The 20,198-nt window shown below is 43.0% G+C and overlaps 1 protein-coding gene across 1 annotated transcript in view; it reads right to left on the bottom strand.

Annotated features, from left to right (window-relative positions):
• Positions 1-20,196, bottom strand: part of LOC100748514 (alpha-mannosidase 2) — a gene marked incomplete at its 5' end in the record, with an annotated part of 73,245 nt that extends 53,049 nt beyond the window's left edge. The window contains one exon of the mRNA XM_003486336.4: positions 19,942-20,196. Coding sequence (XP_003486384.1) covers positions 19,942-20,196 — 255 coding nt within the window. The remainder of the gene's footprint in view (positions 1-19,941) is intronic.
• Between the last annotated feature and the right edge of the window lie 2 nt (positions 20,197-20,198).

Genomic DNA, 20,198 nt, shown 5'->3' with positions numbered 1-20,198 from the left:
GGCATTGTTGGAGACGCGCGGTAAAACGTGACGCGACAGCGATCAGGGCTGCGAGATGTGTGCGCACAGGGTCAGGTTCGACGCCGATGTCACGAGACCTGCTCGTGCCGCTAATAATCGGTTTATCTACAACGAAACGATGACGAGGTTACAGGCTTATTAAGGTTAATTTGGTCGGGCCGCGCGGTGTCACGAACAGACCGGCCTCACGTATATTCTATTAAGAGGATATTCCCATTTCCAAGCGTCGTTTCTACAGGACTTCGAACTTCAAAAATGCTAACACAAATATACACCGAGGGACTGGGAATTTGTCATACGTGTATGGCAGTATTACACGTATAGGTGTGCCGTGTACTATACATTATGAATAACTGCCGCGACTCCCAAGAGCCACTGCGAGGGTAGAAAATTTCCTCTAAATTTCACTCGACGAATCCTGATATCCTGAAAATTTATCAAGACGAAACTTCATCGACAGAACTGTTTTCGAAAGAAACTCTCTCTCTCTCTCTCTCTCCTGGTAGATGTCTCATTAATTATGTAATCATGCTTCGTTAGCCCGCTGGCTGCTTTCGTTTCGTCGGGACAAACACACGCCCAGAACCTCCCTTTGTCCGCCTGTTTGTTTGCAGCGCGTGCATCGCGCTCGCCTCCACTCGATTATCGATCACTGCAGCTCGATTTAAAACGGTTAAATAGTCGAATATAACCGGCGCGATTATCACGCGCTACGCGTACTCGATTTAGGGATTTTCAATGCGCCAGGCACATGAAAGCCGATCTGGCTACGTGTGAATCAACCCACGGGGAAATAGGAACCGGCGTTCAAGCCGGGACAGGCATACGATTTGAAAAGGAAACGAAGGGGGACCATACAGCGTTTGTCGCGATAAATACCTGCGTGTTTTACTTTCTGTCGTTGGACGCAATCAGACAGAAAATAGTCGTACCGACGGATCACCGAATACAGAATACGCGTATCGAGTATGGTATATATTAATACATATCGGATCAGTGTCAAACGTCGAATATTATTACAGGAATACTAAATATTAAACGAGTATTCGAGTATCAAGTATGGGCTAGCGAATACCGGTATTTCCGTTCCAAGTACTGTGCACACTAAACACCAATACTCAAACAACAAATACCAGTACTCCAATACCGAATAATAGGTATTGGGAGTACCGGTAATAGCCGGTAAAATTCGAAATAGCCAGATTACTGCAGACCAATAATCAAGTATCAAATATCGGATAACAAGTACTTATTCTTAAATACTAAATACTGGTATTTGGATATCAAACACCCCTGCCGAATACCAACATCCAAATATCAATACTCAGTAAGCGAATACCGGTACTTGAACATCGAGTACCACATGCTCGCAACAACGAGTACGTAATCTCGAACTAACGTCGAAATGTTCTCAAGTACGGAACATCGGTACTCGAAATAACAAAAGTCTCGAGTATCAATAATCAAGCATGGAATACTAATCAGTAAGTAGCGGAAATACTCAAGGTAGCCAGTATTTAAGCAACAAGTGAGCAAAAAGGTGGTCGATGGACGATAATTAAATGGTTGCGCGAGTCTTGAATTTGGCAGAGCCGACGTGTTAGCGTGAACAATCGGCTTCGCGCGCACAACGACGAGGTTAATCGTTAAGCGGCGCTGCGTTGTAATTCGTGTCATCGGACTCAGCCGGAACAAAGCGTCGGCTGTTAACGCGGCTCAACGAAACGTCGCTTCGTCCAACTGCGAATTAATCGCCAGCACACAAAGAGCCATTCCACCGGATTGAAGGTGATCCAAGCGCGTCACTTGCACGCCGGCTAGCCAGTAGTTTCTCGCGATTAACAACGGTAGAACAATGCCTGGGCGAGGAAAAACCCCGACCCTAAATTCATTTCCGGGCCGTGCTGCTATCGTATAACCAACGGGGCACATTGTGCTCGAACGCCGATCGACGACGAAGAAAATTTGAACCTGCGATCGAAGAAGAGGGAAGGAGAGTAGGACGGAATTAATTAAAAGCGAATATCGCGAGGGCTCTCGCTGGCTTTGTCGCGTTCGAAGAGGAATCAACCGACGACAAAGCGGAACCAGACAAACGGGAAGAAGCGTCGTTGCGGATGAATCGCGTGCACAAAGGCCGACCCGACGATATCCATTACCGCGACAGACCGGACCTCTGTGTTCACCTCGAGGCTTTCCAGGCGATATCGAAACCTTCCTTCCGTGCATGTGAACTGTGTAACCCTCTTCCATCGTTTCAGTACCGTCATAGTCCAGAATATTTTTCACCTGCCTATCGCAATGTTCTTGCGTTGTTATTTCACGTTCGAATCAAAGACAGGAGGTTACCGTATAACATTCTTGCTTTAACAGGTTAGCAAATTAAAGCGAGAGGAAGAGATTCTTGTAAAATCTAATATATTGTTTATTTACATCTCCGCTTTGTTTATTTACATCTTCGCTTTGTTTATTTACATTTTAACGTGTTTATTTACATCTCCGCTTTGTTTATTTACATCTTCGCTTTGTTTATTTACATTTTAACGTGTTTATTTACATCTCCGCTTTGTTTATTTACATCTTCGCTTTGTTTATTTACATTTTAACGTGTTTATTTACATCTCCGCTTTGTTTATTTACATCTTCGCTTTGTTTATTTACATTTTAACGTGTTTATTTACATCTCCGCTTTGTTTATTTACATTTTAACGTGTTTATTTACATCTCCGCTTTGTTTATTTACATCTTAACGTGTTTTTTTATATCTTTGCGTGTTTTTTTTTATTTTTTCTTTTTTTTTTTTTTATTTTTATTTTTTTTTTTTTTTTTTTAGAGAACGTGCATGTGGAGGTTTATCGATTTGTTCAGGTTCGAGAGTAAGTCGAAGCTGTCACTTACTCGGAGCCAGACTCAACGACAGGGCCCAGGCTTTTATTTCAGCCTCCATTAAACCGACTACATCGTTCTGACCCGTAGTTTACGTATAACTTCGCGTTGGAGAGATGGCGGTGGTCGCGTTTGCTTTGAATTCCAGTTCTTTTTCTCCTTTTTTTTTTTTTTTTGCTCCTCCGCGTCCGAAACTGCGAATCGAAATACGGTGGGATGAACGAGGCTGGCTCTTGGTCCTGCGATTCGATTTGTTTTCCCTCCGATACGACCAACGATTAACGCGATCGAACAAGCTACGTACGATATCGATTTCGTTAATGTAACTTACACCTAACCTATCCAACTTTCCCAAGCTGCAATTCTCCTCGGCAGCTGCTTTGGTTAACCTAACCTGAACCTAACCTAGTAAACTTTCCTTCAGCGATACTGTAGCAAAGTAAATAAAAATATTCCCGGATAAAAACAGGAGATAGCTTCGAGGACTCGTTAATTGAACGTTCTAACCTAACTTTTAAACTGGCTTCGCATTTCTAACGGTATATCTCGTTCCCAGAGGCCAATGTAACATTAATCCCCCGCTCTCCGGGGCTCCAGCGATCGTCGAGTACCGACAGACTGTCGGTGCATCCGTTCCACGACTTTTACGATCTTCTCTGGCAAGAAAGTAGATACTTAGATTTTCGCCAGCAGATAAAGCACTTTTCTCCTTCAAGCTGCTTATCTTCTTAATAAATGAATTATCGTATATACATTCTGCAAATTCTTGCAATTCAGTTCGCTTCGAAATTTTCGATATGATTGAGGTTAGGATACCGAGGGCCAATCTGTTATCGTTAATTTGTCACATATCTACGATACCAGTTAACAGTTTCAACTGTTTATTCGCTAGTTCGTACTAGGTGGCAATTTCGGTACAACAAATACAACGTTCTGATTGATCGATCGATCGTTTCATAATCGGTAATCACGCGTCGTATGCGATCAATGGGCGTCCTAATTGTGAACGGCAACGCAGTTATAGGCCGAGTTAGAATCGAAGCTCGCGAAGAACGAAATAAATTCCCTGTCCCTGGAATTCGTTTTATCGACTTCCGGCTTCGATGATACGCGAGGACGACGGGGGGAGCAGCACGATGGAAAAGTCAATTACTACCTCGCGAAGGGACAAATCTTTCGAGAGAAATGGAATTTGTCTGCGTTATGGATCCCGATATCTCTCTTTGTGTTCGTCGTTGAGTTCGATCAACGATATAGCGAGTTCGTGAAGTTAGCCAACAGTCAAAGTAAACATATTTCGCCTGTCAGAAGTAGGGAATTGATAGAAATGCGACGAGTCAATGGAAAGATGAAACCTCCGTCAGGTCCGTACGAAGAACTGTTTTAAAAAATACAGAGTTTGAATTTATATAGTGAATCACTTTGTCTATCGTAACGAGAATCATATGGGTGTTTTAATTTGAAAAAATTAATCACAGTTTAATCAAAAGGTACAAGGAAGAAAAGATGAGGTTAGGGGAAAGTATTATGGATCGTCAGCGAGCCACGTGACAATATGGCAGCACGTGAAGCAGAGACAATAAAAAGACATCGTCTCGACCAGGGAGAGGGAAAATTCAATTTCGTTGCCGCGAGCAGCGTAAACTGGCGGTCAAGCGTATTTCATCTCATTATCACAGCAATTTACTAAAATTCATTACGGATTATCGTGCGAGCCGCGTGATTCCATTACCGGGCGGGGATAATTAAAGGCGCACCCTTATCGACGAATCATGCCGAGTCAAGTCATCCGGGAATATTCCTAATAACACAGCAGATCACTTCTTTCTTTCTCCAATCTTTATCTTCAGATTTTCGAGTCTAGTACCGCAAGCTCACCAATGTGGCTTTCTTAGAAAATCCTGGAGTTCATTATCGAACGGGATTTTAGAATATTTTTAGTAAATGGATCTCGAAGAAGATTTCAGAATAGGTTAGAAACTACGAAACTTTGTTGCCAAGTTTAGAAGAAATGAAACATAACCTCAATCTTAATAAATATTGAACTAATGCAAAGACATATAGTAAAGAAAGAACTACGAAACCCCTGAAACATTAAGCCATACTTTCACAGAACTGAAAATTACGCTAACAAGAAGAAACTTCATCGATAAGTTTATAGATATCAAACATAACCTCAATCTAGGCTAAATATTGCGGTCTTCCAGGGGCAAATATGATTCGAAGAGACTGCCAAGTTCCCAGAAATTTAAACGATATATTCGCAAAAGCTAAAACCACGATAACGAAATGGAACTTCATCGCTAAGATTGGAAGAATCGAACATAACCTTGATCTAGATAAATATTATAAAATTGGATGCAGTTTTCCAAGATGAAATATATTCGAGAAATGGCTTCCGAGTCTCTGTAAATTCGAGCCATAGAAAATACTGGAAACATACGCAGCGAACGACCGAAGGAAGAGGAGGAAGAGGGTGATATCAAGCTAGGTGGAATTTCAACGACGAGCGCGAGAGGCGGCCAGGAACTATGCGGAAGAGAAATTCCACAAGGGTGGCGGAGGAAGCAGAAATATGCTGAAGCCGTGGCGACAGGAGAAAATGGCTGGTCGTCTTCGACGTGACTCTTATTGGAAAATTCATGGTGCACGCACACACGCGCAGTCGGATAGCACTGCGATACGGGGAGTTGGGGGATCAGTTCCTAGTTCCGTTTAATAGCCCGACTTTGGCCTGGCTCAACACCGTCAACTCGAATCGTGAAAATTACGCATTCCGAATTTTCCTCAACTTTCTCATTGCTGAGGAAGAGCTTAGACCTGACTTACGCTTAGATCATCTTTAAGAAACGTGGAAAACATTATCTAAATATTACAGGAAAATGGAGATGTAAATTCTTGAACAAATAAAAGTTTCAATCGTTAATTTGAAGATTAGGTTTAACTGAAACGATGTTAAGTTGTTAGGTTAGGTTCAGATCGAATGACAATTCTGATCAAATCGATGTTCACTTGGGTCAAGTTTGCGCCAAGTTAATATTGAGTTGGGTTAGGTTTGTGTTAAATTACGGTTAAGTCAGGTAAATCTGGGCCAGGTTATGAACATAGACGTGACATGAAGTGTAGGTTAGGTCAATATTATGGTTGGAATAGATTTACTAGGTATGCTGTTACACTGGTATCGAGATTAGTCTTCGATCAGATTAAGTTAATACATAATCTGTATTCGATACATCGAGCTGCGAGTTTAACACACAGGAAAGCATGTGGGCACATTCATTTCATGCAATTTGCACCTGTTAGAATCGATGAAAGGGCTCGGTGAACCGTGGGTTATACGAACAGAAGTTCAATTTTGAATTAGGCGTTTACCTAACCTATATTTCGATCGGAAGACTCACCGAAGGATTTATTTTGAAGTTAAACGACCCAACGAATGATTCAGTCTGGACCAGATCAGATTTTTGCCTAATCAGCACTCGACAATTCCATCAGCCAACTCCATGATGGAATAAATTTAATTTGCGTCAAGTTGTTGCCTAACATATCTGCAGACCCAAATTTAGGTTAGGACACGATCCCAATTCATAGATCGATGAATATAGGTTAGGTTGAGCCGATGCCTAAATTCCACCCGGTAGATCGAGCGGCAGACTCGATAAAGGGAAAAATGGACGAGCAGAGGTACGGTTTCGCAATCGGTGCCAAGGTGGCTGCTTTTTCACGCGATGAACTTCTGACGTGGAATGGTAAAACGAAGCCAGGCAACCGGGAGAAAGAAAGGACGCGAGAAAAGGGAGAAACGCAAGGGTGAGAAGGGTGCAGACATGACGCAGGCCAGAGGAGAAAGGGAGGGGGGAAGAGAAAAAAGTGTTCGCAGAAGTGGTCCTCGATGAATCAAAGCCTCCCTCGGTCTTTTCAGCACGGTCTGTACTTATCGCGCGTTTTATACGGGCTACGACTGAAAAACCGTTCCTGGACCGCGTCCCAGCCTTTCTTCTCCTTTCACCCTTGCCCTTCGTGCCCTCCCTCTATTATTAATTGCTTTGTTCAATCGTTGTTCCGACAGTCTTTGAGAAGCTTGGAATATGCCAGCAAAGAGAAGTGGGAAAATTCTATTCGATGCCTGAGCTAAATTGAAATTGAGTTAGGTTAGGTCTAGGTTAGGTTAGGATTCAATCACGATCATCACGTTCAATTTCTGTTCGGTTTGGTTAGAGTTGCAGTAAATTAGTGTTGAACTGACAACGGATAGAATTAGGTGAGATAAACCTGGGTTAGAGAGGGGAAAAAAGTCAATCGCAGGTGTGACGAGGTTAGGTTGGATTTTAATTAGATTCGAATCAAACCGACTGTCGTTTCAATTACATTTAGATGAAATTATCGTCGAACTGGGTCACATCTGGGTGAAACCTAGGTTAATTTCTTCAATTCGAGGATTTATGCGCCATTAAAAACGCAAATCCCTGCGTGCTACTGTTCAATCCCTTTCTATCAGAATCTATGATATCGATATGGCCATTCATAGTAATCTATGACCCTCATACTATCTGATAACGTATGCGATACTAACGCTATCTATTGATTCCATTTGTGATTACACCTTGTTAAATGCAGGCTGCATATTCTACAGATTACGCATTAGAAAATTATCAAATATATTGCGCCAATTATAATTTCAACAATTAGCTTCGTGTCCCAAAATCCCAAACTAATAAAGGGAGGCACAACTGAACATTTAGGCCACAGAAACCTCGCGTTATGGACGATATTGGACACCGTAAAACCTTGTCAAAAATATGCAAGGATTAAGAATCGAGTGGACCATTAGACCCCATAGTTCCTGTTTACACCATAGAATATGTAGAATACGTAGAATACGTAGTAGGTGGAAAGCAAACTTCTTTTTAGCCAGTAGCTTCGGTAGAACAAAATCGTTCGAAGCAAAGATCAGCCTGCGGATCAAACGAAGGATGACGTCAGTAGACGTTTGCCTTCGAAACAGCAAGACGCTGCGGAGAACGGAAGTGGTGAATCGATGCTCGAGCAGACACAGTGGAAGGAGTAGGGAGACAGGCTGACGCAAAGAAGAACTCGACAAATAATCAGGCAACGGAGCGAAAGGGACGAGGTGGTTCTCGGATTGCTCGGGATCTGGAATATCCGCTAATTTATTTGGGGTCTCAGTCGTTGGTTGGCGGATCGTATCGCGTTTCACTTTCGCCACGAAGGCTTCTGGAATAACGTTCGACAAATGCTCGCCGCTGAAATAAATCTACCAACCCCTTTCCCCTTTCCGCCCTTTATGTCTCGCATGCTGAAACCTCCATCGCGTGTAAATATTCCGGGCATCGATCACGCGTTTCGTTCGAATGCAGATTATCCCCCCTTCGATGGGAAGAATTCGACGATAATGGCTTTGCGTTTGGCGGAAGGAAACTTTTGCACTTGGAATTTCGAATTTGTTTCAACTTTGGCGCTGCCGGGTGTTAAGTGGTTGGAATACGATACGCAACGACGAATCTGGCATTCTGGAAAGTTGGTGGCAAACTTCAGGCTCGCGCATACAGCACTCGTGGAAAGAAGGCAAAAAGCGAGTAGTTAGAAGACGTTTTTAACAACGAGCCTGTAAAAAGCTCGTAAGAAGCGCGTGACCCGTTTACATCGAACCAGTGTAACGCGTTGGACGTGTGCCATATATCAAAGACCAGAAGATTCTGAAATACCGAAAGACGACGTTCAAGGCTGTGGAAGATAGAAATCGGTTGGTGTTTTCAACTCAGAAGAAAGAGTTTCGTAAGAAGTTGACGAGAACTCCAACACAAGCTGTCCAAGTTTGCCAGCAACTTTCTGCGTCCCGCTATTGTAGCACTATGATTCTGTCGAAGATACACCGTAGGCTGATGGATTGTCGGATTTCTGTAATTTAATTTGTCAGGTTCGTTTCGATCCTCTGCCATTTGTGCACGAAATATCCCACGTCCCAATGAATTAGATTAGAATTAGATTAAACGCAACAGGCAAATTCTACTCTACCGAGCTTCTGACAAGGATCGCAAAGACTACGTTTCAATTCCTTGCGTCTATGGACGTCTCTACGATACAGCGAACGCATTAAGGCGACGTAGCGAGTGTTTGGGAATTTTTCATAAAAAAAATCCCAGCCAAATGATATCGTTTCGAGGGAAAATGCGGACTTACGAAAATTTAATAACTCGGCAAGTCAGTTTCCGATGGAACAGACGAGAATAGCAACGAGGCACTGGCGTGTCCCGAGAAAAACTATTCGTGGCAAAATTACGAATTCTTTTTTCGCGCGTTCTTTCCTCCGTCTGTAGGAGACGTAATTTTCGACACGCCAACGGCGTCGGTTGATCGTCAAAGGTGACTATTCACGCGGACCTGGATGAATTTGGCAAATTTAAGGGCGCAGAGATAGAATTACATTCTGAACGTGATAAAGCTCGGCGACTGGGCTCTTTTCCAGCAGTTTCCACGACAAAAGCCGACTAGGGGACAAGTTGCGAGCTACACAATCTCCGGCATCCTCGTCGCTTGGCTGAGCAATAAGGCTGGCCCCGGTATCTTCGGACAACGCGGTCCAACTTTTTACGAGCGGAACAAGTCTTCTCCGTCCCCTGATTCGTTTGATCCACACACTCCACGGTTCCATTTCTCTGTTGTAACTTCGTTGTTCTAACCAAAGCTATTATTACCTTTCTTCTTCCCTTTTCCACGTCTATGTCTTCTTCTATCGAGTATATATTTTCTTTAAGCAATTAAAACCGTATCTTCAACGATCGAAAATACCAAAGATCTTTCGCTGATAATTTTTTTTTTAAACATAGGATTTGCAAAAACACCTTGCGAAAATAATAGCTGGAGAATAATGCTGGTTGTTATTTCAGCACGCTTATCTCTCTTTGCAAACTGCGGATAATTATATCCGATAAGGAAAGCTATAATTTTTGTGAATTTATTAATACGCGAAAACCAGCTGGTTCTCTTAACTGGTCAGCACTCGAACATTTTAGAAACATCGTCAACTTCGTGCTCACCGATGCAAGATTTTTGTCTACGATATTATAGGATTGTTTATTTATCTCATATGATAAATTTATTGACCGATAGATCTATTTACAATGGATTAAACAGGAAACGATGGTTACTTAACGTGAACTAAATACAGTAATGTGCTACAATTAAATAGTTAATAAACAACTCGCAATTAATAGTTTACAATTCATAACAACTCGGTGACTCAACTCTCCACTCCTCGCAACTGGACTTCTCATCACTCAACCACTCGACTCTCAACTCATTACTATTCAACTCAGGACTACTCAACTCACGACTACTCAACTCACGACTACTCAACTCACGACTACTCAATTCGACTCCCACCACTCGAATTCCCGGTAAAACTGTCAGGCCCTTTTCGGCCTAACGGCACTTAGGCCTTCCCGCGATATTGTTTATGGTTCACCCGATATTTCTTAGGGCCTTTGTCCACGATACTACAATATACCGACCCATATTCGTCCTACCATTATGCATACACAGAGCTACGTATTCTCAACATCTTCCCGAGAGGATCTTCCTTCACCATCGTTATTACGGCTTTATCCGGAAAACCGCTTTTCCCGTTGAACCAGGCAACCACGAGCCTCGAAACGATGGAAATATTTTTACAAATCTGTGAATTACTCCCACCAAGGAAGTTGATACATATTTATATATCTTCCTTTTTCTTCTTTTTATTTCTTTTTTCAAACATCTTATAGTTTCTTAGTTAGTTCACGAGGTTCGTGACAGAGGCTGGAGCAGAGAGCAGCACCTCTAATTAGCCCGATTAATATTCGAGTTTGACCAAAGGAATGCGACCTGTCTCCGCATTGCTCGTCCACGGTTATCCGCGTATTGTAACCCTGCCGGCTCCGTGAAGAGGCTCCGTTGTACGAACATTCCTGCGGAGTTCAATTAGAGGGTTCGGCTCGTTATACGCGGGTCGAGGCGAAAGCCAATATTCTGCTTCCTTGGACCGTCTGAATTAGGACGTCGGTGTCTAATTACACGGCGTATATCGTCGACGAAACCTGGCCACACCTCATACGATGGATTCACTCGTGAGATATTACGTCCACCCTGAACTATTTCGTCCGCGACGATTATTCTCTGACCATTCGTCCTTTGCATCTCCCTTTTTACTTTTTACACAGAAGCAGAAGATTTCTTTGTTTTTTGTTTTTTTTTTTTTTTTTGCAGCGAAGAACGACAACTTTGAGATTCGCGAGATGTCTGATCAACTACCGACCGATACTACTTGAACTTGTATTGGCAACTAAGTGATTGCTGATTTTGTCAATACCAGCTAATGACAAAATCCGCAACCACTTAGTTGTCAAGCCAATAATCGTATGTGTGTGTTTGGGGAGAGTTTAATCTTGAAATTTTATTTTCTCTGAGCTTCTTATCGAGAAGATACAGGGATCGGCCAGGAAGTAATACCAGTTTCGAAAGAACGACGATACAAATACATTTTAAAAAGATTTCTTCATTGCAACTTTAGTACTAAGTTGTATTTTTATAGCTTTCGTATATTTCAGTTCACACGACCATCGTCTTACGCAATCCTCCGGATCATCGTTTCTTACGAAGGATTATCGACGAAACGAGTTTTGAAGTTTTGTAAAATACTGCAGCGCATTACAAATATTAGGTTGTCCGAAAAGTTTCTTTCGCTTTATAAGGAAATAATAGACGTGCAATGTTTTTTCTTTTATTTAACATAATTTATTTTAACATAATAATAGAAATATAACGAAATGAGTTATGGAACGAAAGAAACTTTTCGGACAACCTAATAATTCATCCATAACTCTACTATCGTTAACTGCTGTAATTCGGTAACAAATTCCTTTCGCAAGAATTTTTCCAGCCTTCGAAAAGCATAAAGCGTCAGCGGAATTTTAAAATATTTAAACAGAAAATTTGCTATGTCTTCAGTACGTGAGTACACGAATGAAGTTAGGCGACCTTCTCTAAGTACATTCCATCGTCTCACGTGGCTTTCATATCTAAGTGCAGGAAGTACCAGCCTCGTACATGTCAGAATTTGGCATGGAATACGCATCGTCACTGATCTAGCAACGAATATGAAAAGAAACTTGTTTCTACCATTTTATATTTATCGACTGAAACGGTGCAGTTTGTCTGAAACGTCTACGTAGGAAAAAGTTGTGCCAATTAACTGGCAGATCTAGCTGAGAGTCAAAAGTTGGCGGGAAACTTCTACCTTTCAGCTACGATTTTTGCATTTTGCTGAAAAACTCGTCGGTACAAAGGAGTGAAACGATCATGCAAACTGACAGCAGACGCTTACGTTCGTTAATTGTATCGCCAGTGGCGGTCGCGATGAAATTACTGACAGCAAGATTTTCGCTTTGCCAGGTTAAAACAGCTCTAACGGCATTAGCCGTGTTTTCCTCTTGCTTTTATCCGTCAGTGGAAAAACAGCCAGTCACCTGGAGCACGTTTACGCGCAGTGCTCGAAAAATTTCCGAAACTATCAGTCGCCGTTGCAATTGCAAAAGCTTGTGACCCGAATCTATCGGCTTGCGCGAAAGAGATTCCCCAAGGGATCCGTTAATCCCCGTCCACAGCGTGTAACGAAGAACCTAAACTCGTGAGTCTAAGTAATCCTGACCCGGATAAAGGTAGAATTTTTGTTCGTTGGAATTTTACCTTTCCACGTTTCCAATTATTCTTTTTTCCTTTCCCTCTCTCTCTCTTTCTTTCTTCTTTTCTTTCTTTCTTCTTGCAGATGACGTTCGTTTAAAAATCGCTCGATCGAGAAGGACGCGACGACGAGGATCTGCTGGGAATCTGACGGTGAAGCAAGAGTCGGAGAGGAATAAGAGAGAAAAAGCTGCGGAAAGTAATCCCGGAAATGCCTTTGCAAATCAGAGTGAGAGCGTGCCTCTTATTTCTGTCAGCTCGAACAACCGTCCGCTTTTTCCTTTCGTTGTCTCTGTTCCTCTCACTGACGTTCTATAACCGGCTCGCTCGAGGAGCAGGAGGAAGCACGAAGGAAGCGGCAGATAAGATGGAAAGAAAAAGAAAGGCGAAGCACAGCGGGTCCTTTGAGAAACGTGCTGCGTTCCCCGCGGTCCTCTACAGCCACGATACCCTTTATGCGAGCGTATATAAAATACATAAGGGTCCTCGAAGCTGAAGCTGCGCGAACAGAGAAGGTTTACCCCGCAATTGAAGCAGTTCGAGGCATCGCGGCCGGTAACTTTTTGTCCTCGTGGTAGCTGGAAAATAAGATTCCCACAGATTCTTCGACGATCACATCTGCGACACAGGATCTCTGTCATCGAGATTTTAACGAGTTTCGGACGATGTACGGTTACTGTCGGTTGGAAATTTGAAAATTGTCGCCCTGTTCCTGAGTCCTCTGTTTCTTAATCTTCGGGCTCAGAGCCATCCATCGGTTGACGCGTTGCGGACTGCCTAATTGTCCTGTTCGTACGTGCACCGATGTCTTTGTCGTGATTTGGTTGCTGCTTTATCACGATCTTTACGGTGCTGTAAATATCACGGACCGAAAGTGTCAGTTTTGACAACGTCGCACGAATCTAAAAGAGTCACGTAACCGCGAACAAGTTTAGGCTACATTTCTGTTGAGTTTTGATTATACGAATATATATATAATAGGTTTGATTAAGTTTGATTAAGTTTGATTAGGTTTAGATTACGTTTGGTCAGGTTTGATTAGGTTTGGATTACGTTTGATCAGGTTTGATTAGGTTTGGATTACGTTTGGTCAGGTTTGATTAAGTTTAATCAGCTTTCAATCGCATCTGATTACATTTGGTTAAGTTTGATTAGGTTTCAGTTAGCTTTAGATTGTTAACCAACGGTTCGACTCGATCTACTGACCGACGAAGAAAGAGGAGAAGAAGAAGATGAAGAAGAAGAGGAAGAAGTTAGCGATATTTCTTGAGACAGACAGAGCAGAGTCCTCGTGGAGACGCAATCCTCGGAGCGGAACGATTTCATCGAGCGTGAAGAATAAGTAAACCCGTGCGCGATTGGCGGCCCTTAAGCTCTCTTCTTCTCTGCGGACCGCATAAAAGGCAGTCGACCGTTTCTGCCTGTAATCCCCGTGGGCAAAGGACCTCGTTATCGGATTTGCTGGCGATGTAATCGACCGCCACGACCCGCAAAAATTTGATTCATAGCGACGAGACGCGATCGTGTCGCCGCATAATTGCCTTTAGACGAAGGATCAACATATTTCTTCTATCGAATCTCGGTTAAATCCGCGATGGGACCCCTTCGTCAGTGACGCGAGAGATCATTAAACGGCAGAGATTTCGTTTCGGTTAAAGTCGAGTGGAAGTTTCGTGGATTTGCTCCTGCAGATAAACTAATTACTCTCAGCGGAACTGAAATTGTAAGACAATAAGAGGTAGAACTTCGTGAACTCCGGACCTCGAGATGCAAAAATCATCGACGAATTTCTTTCGATTTAACATCGAATGAATTTTGGATTTCTATTCTTTCATAATTAAACGCATACCTTACGCGGTTAATTAAAATTAAATCGATAAATTACTATAGACGTTACGTGGCAGCCGGTATCAGTTTCAGTTTTTTTGATCAGATTAGCTCTCGGTTAGGAGATCTAGTTAAGTCCAGGTCTAACGCCTCGTTAGGTCTATATTAAGCCTACTTAGATGCAGATTAGGCCTGGTTAGGCTTTGATGTAGATCGAGCCTGATTATGTCTATATTAAGCCTGATTAAGCTCAGATTATGCCGATGTCAGTTTACGTTGGTTTACGTAGCATCGAGTCTGCTGAAGTTTCAAATGAATTCGGTTAAGTTCAGATTACATGGCTGATTAAATTTACATCACGTGCCTGTGCGAATTAATATTAAACCCGATTAACTCTATACTCCGACCAATTAAGCGTAGATCAGGCCAAGTTGATTTTATATTGAACCATATCCAGCGTAGATTTCACGTAGTCGCATGTACATTGCGCAGGATTAAGCTTACATCATGCCGTTTAAGTTCACATTAGGCCTGGTTAAGTCCAGATTGAACCCGGTTAAGCCCGGATTAAGCTTGGTTAAGTGCGAATTATCCTGGTTATCCTCGCTGAGAGTCTGCAGATCCGTATCCACGGCTGGAAAGCAGGTCATCGATCTCGAGCGAGAACTCGTCGTCGAATAACGAAACAAGAGAAGCCGAGAGGAAAGACGAGGAGGACGGCTAGTCGATCTGAGGAAATTCGATCCTCGCAGCGATAACGGACAGGGTATTATTTATATTTCAGAGGGAACCGGTCACGCGCACCGCTTCAATTTCATCAGCATAAGGAGCCGGATGGACAGTGGGTTTCTCCCATTGGAAATTCCCAGGCGAAGCTGTGTCACGAACATTTCGCACGGGGTACAAACGTACGTCCCTGTCGAGAGTCGGCCCAACGATCGGATTAGAAATTCGATTGGGATTCGAATCGCGGGAAAATCGAATCCGCAATCGTGAGATGCTGGCGGCGTGTCGTTGCCATCGATGCAGTCGATGCGCTGTGTCGAGAGCCAGGCCGTTTCAAAGCGTCACGTCTTTGAGAGGATACCCGCACTGCTACGTGTCTATCTTTACGTAGACGAGCATACCGTGTTCCTCTTTGTGGCTCGATGCAGGGATACGGAATTATGGCTGGAAATTCGACGAGTTTACGAAACATGCCAAGTGCAGGCTCAAAGGTTCCCGAAATTAATTGCTTCATGGGGTTTATGGGTCAGTCGTTCGTCACAGAGGATCTTGTTATGGTTCAGGCTACTAAGGGCTTGGATGCTACGCTTGCCAATCTTTCAGGCTAAGACCGCACATGGTTACAGCCATTTGTCAGTCGCGTTTTAAAACTTGACGCGATCCAGTTTTGGTAAAACTCGAAGCCAACCGAAATCGAAGAATTCGATCGAAGTAGTCAGTTGCCACGGCAAACCAACAACTGCTCAATTTTCAGAAACTAAAGTTACCCAAAAGCTAATCCAAAGTCAGCCCAAATCGAAGAACCCTGGCAGTTGTGAGAAAATGCGAGACAAAGCTGACGTAGACCATAACCTTCCGAGGAGCCTGAGGAGCCTCGCGACCTTGGAAAGTTTCATCAGAAGCCGCGCGATAGAAAAGGGGAATCCAAACGAGAGATTAAAAAGCGGCCTCAGCTTGGAAAATCCAAAAGTAATTGGCCCTGGGTTGTATAAGCTGGACAGGTAGCGAGGATGGCGAGATTTCTGGCCGGTCGGAGGGTGCGAGACACGAATATTCGGCTCAAGTATCACGGAGGGCGGTGCAGCAGAGGTTCAAGGGTGCCTCGAAGAAGACGACCAACGACGGATATGAATTTCTGGAAAGGTTTGCTTAAGCAAATTGCGAGATGTAGTCTGTCGGTGTACGACAGACACAGAGAAGGGTATGAGAACAGGAGGGAGGGGGTTGAAGCCTAAATCGCAAGAGTCTGCATCTTCGTTTCCATCTTCTGTTGGATGACGCGCTACCCTCGGCGACGCGCCACGCTCGGAAAACAAATTTTCCACTGTTGTATAACGTCGTCGCGTCTCGTCCGGCGATTTCGTTCCCGCCATACTACAGGGTCGATCAAAAGTACGATTCCGCCTGAAAGTCTCAAGACGCACGTTGTGCTCGCTGCACAATTGGAAAAAGAGTAAATGGTCAACGGCGGTGAAAAGATATTTTCGACAATTTAAAATTTGCAATCTACAGCAAAGTTTAATGAAAAACAGAAAACACGCGAACAGCCCCAAACGTAATTCCGTGCTAGAGCTGCACGTGTTGCTACATTTACTTCCAATTGCAACAGCTTCCATATTGAATCGTAATCGTAAATTCCTAACCTGAAATAAAAACAGCCGAATGTCCAGTAAATACTTTCGACGATTGCGTTGTGATCGTAAAACACAAATTCAAATAAAAATGTGAAACTTTCGTCAAATTTCTCGATTTTGGGGAATAAAGTATGGAAACTAGCGGAACTCGTGATTAACGCAACTACGCGTGTCGAGTGCTCGTAATCAACACCATTGCGATTGTTGGCCGCTCAATCTCGCGTAAAGTGCACTCTACTTGGAGCGCGCGCGCGCAAGCTGGCGCTCGTCGAAATCGTTTCATCCGGTGATTATTATCGAGGAACGAACATATTAATTAAAGCCGCTCGATTTGATCACCGTCCAGCATAAACTTTCTACGAACGATAATTCAATTTACCGAATGTTCATAGCCGATGCGTTTATATTACGTCCGCTGAATTTGCCGATTATACAGGGCGTTTCAGATTCTACGTTCGGTTCATGCCGTTTTACCACGTACGCGTCAAATGTAACAGACAAATTCTTGCTCTTACAACCGTACAAATTGATCTTATCTCGCGGATTCTAAAAACATAGTCGTGCGAAGTGTCAACTTTTCAGCTACTGTTTCCATTCTATTTTTCAATAGAATAATCTTCTATCAGCTTTATCGAATTCTAAGTTAACAAAGTACATCCTGTGTACTGTGCAACGAACCTTCCAACGTGATTTGTCCAGAGACGAAGTCTCGAAGAGGAATATTTTCTATTAAATTTCTTTCTTCGCTGATCTTATTCCGTAGATCCTCGAAGATTATGCAGGTACACCCTGTATATATATGTTGTATATGTTTTTGCACGCTAATCAAAACAATTTGAAAGTCTAAAGCAATTGAACGGTTTAACTCGTTTACCTTCGCGACGAGCATCGTTTCGTCACCGAATTGGCTTTCACAATTGGACGCAATTGTACGTCAACTGAGACTTCCGGTTTCCGATCGCAATTAATTCGAATCATCCGTTTAAACTTGAACTTGCAAATACGAATCGGTGGATTCACAGAATCGATGATTCCATAGAATTCGATTGACTGAAATTCGTAGCCAGGCTTTGAAAAATATGCGATTGATTTTGAAAAAAAAAAAAGAGTAGAAGGTAAATATTAAGTTGGAAAAATCGTGACGCGCGCCATTGGAATTTTTTTCAAGAATTGATCGACTATCAAAATTCTATCAGCAACGGGATGAATAACCTTATAAATTGTCGGTGGGACGTGCGTGGGTTGCAATCGATGTTCATCGATGATGGAAGAACGGGTGAAAAATAGAATGCAAGCTGTCGTCCCAGTTTAATCTACATACGCAATTATCTGGCCAACTACTTGTTTAGAAAAATATTTTCAATATGAAATGGCAGAAAATTGAAACATCCTGTTACATCGATCGGCAATTGGATTCTAATTATTCCGCAATTGTTAATTGGATCTCATAGTTCACAGCGTTTCGATTATCCCATTTCGAAAACGGGACTATTTGTATTTTAATAGAAGTATCGACCATCGTACAGCATTATCGAAGCATCGGAATAATTACGAACGAGATACAACAAGAGTTGCGTCAGACGTCCTAAGGACTTCTCGATATTTCCATTTATTTAATACTTAAAACTCCATTTGATACCCTAAAGTCGAATATTTGCACATTTAATAGCCCATAGTTGGATATTAGGATAATTGGCACGCTATACTTGGACATTTGATACCCTGCGAGCCCGACGTTTCGATATTCGATACCCTATGTTTGAATACTTCGCTACTTGGATATTTGATACATCAATAGTTACATATTTGAATATTGGAATCCATTTAACGCCTATGATTTTACCTAGCAACCAACGTTTGGATATTCGAATCCACTCGGAACCGATCGCTACCAACAGCAACGTTGGCAATCCAGGCGCAATCTTAAAGCAACAGCAATTTCAAAACCATCCGCCACTGAACCCACAGAGACAAAACAACGCGTGCAAGCTGATGCGCGAGGGAATATACGGCAGAAATTCGAGAATCTCGTGCGTTTTCACTTTCCCCTGGCCAATTTCCCGAGGATATTAAATTATCCGAGACGCGAGCTATTCTCGTTCGAATGCAGAGGCCGGAAGAAGTTGGCGAATTCGCGGAGACTTACGAACTTTCCGGCCAGGGAGTTTAGAAGCTCGAGACAAACTGCTAAATTATTTTCGATTCAATGGCTCGGCAAGAAAAGAAGAAAAGCAGGGGAAGCAGGGAAGAAAAAAGAGGAAAAATTCCTTGTTACAGGGGTCGTCCATTAAATCGGCAAAGTCCGCAGACTCCCCGGAGGGTTACGAAGAAAGGAAAGTTTCACGGCTAATGACGCGGTACTTTTAAAACGACCGGACTTACGCGCTGTCCCTGGATCATTCTAACCACGGGAACATAAATATTCGGCTGCATAGCGCGGGAATTAATTGAAAGACCGCGTTTCCCTGCTAATTGCTCTTTCCGAATCCTTCAAGGCGACAAGTTGTTTCTCCTTCCAGTTTCTCCTCCCTTCAAAGCAAACAGAATTTTCGCTGAAGTATAAAGGAAGCTAACAGAGGCACTCTTTATCGAACTTTTCTTTATGTTACGCTATCTGGGACATTTTAAGTCGCGTTATATTCTCTGGGATCGTTGAGTCGCGAAACGAACAGTTCCAACCGCAAATTCTGGCGTATTAGTCTAACGCGTTTCATCAAGGAAAATCATCTAATCCTCAAAGGACCTGATCGAAGATCCATCAAATTTTAATGCAGCATGAATCAAGGCCATGCTCGATTAAACACTGCTTATTGTACTAATATTCATCGGGAGTCAACGAACCTCAAAGAGCCAGGCCAAAGGCCCATCAAACTCTAATCGCTTTCTAATCGAGATCGGCAAATTGGTCGAACGTAACACGAAGAACGTCGAAACGACTATTTCAGAAGCGAATGAATCCTATTGGCCCACTAATAAGCCAAATTTCAGCCACTCGAATCTCCTAGATCCTAAGAAACACGCCAGCAATCCAGTTGCAAGAGAATATCGTCGTTGGATTTCCATTTTACCTAGAAATTCGCCGTCAGCCGTGTGAAACAAGCTCACTCACCTGAAAGTCGAACTTCCTGAACTCCTGTTGCGTGTCGATGTTCACGTTCCTGGGCACGATGACGGGACAGGTGTCCAGCGAGACCTTCGCATCTGGAGATTCAACGTAATCCGGCGTGATGGAGGTCAGACCTCGATCGTATCTCAGCTCCTCGTTCAGGATGCCGGCAGATGGACCTGTGGACGGCGCCTGTGCCTGGTTCACGTAGTACAGACACAAGAGCAGAGTCAAGAGAATCACGCAGGCGAAGAACACCC

This window comes from Bombus impatiens, unplaced genomic scaffold (genome assembly GCF_000188095.3).
Source record: "Bombus impatiens unplaced genomic scaffold, BIMP_2.2 scf_0107, whole genome shotgun sequence".
Lineage (NCBI taxonomy): Eukaryota > Metazoa > Arthropoda > Insecta > Hymenoptera > Apidae > Bombus > Bombus impatiens.
The sequence above is the reverse complement of the archived record's forward strand: the minus strand, read 5'-3'. Positions and strand labels throughout refer to the sequence as shown.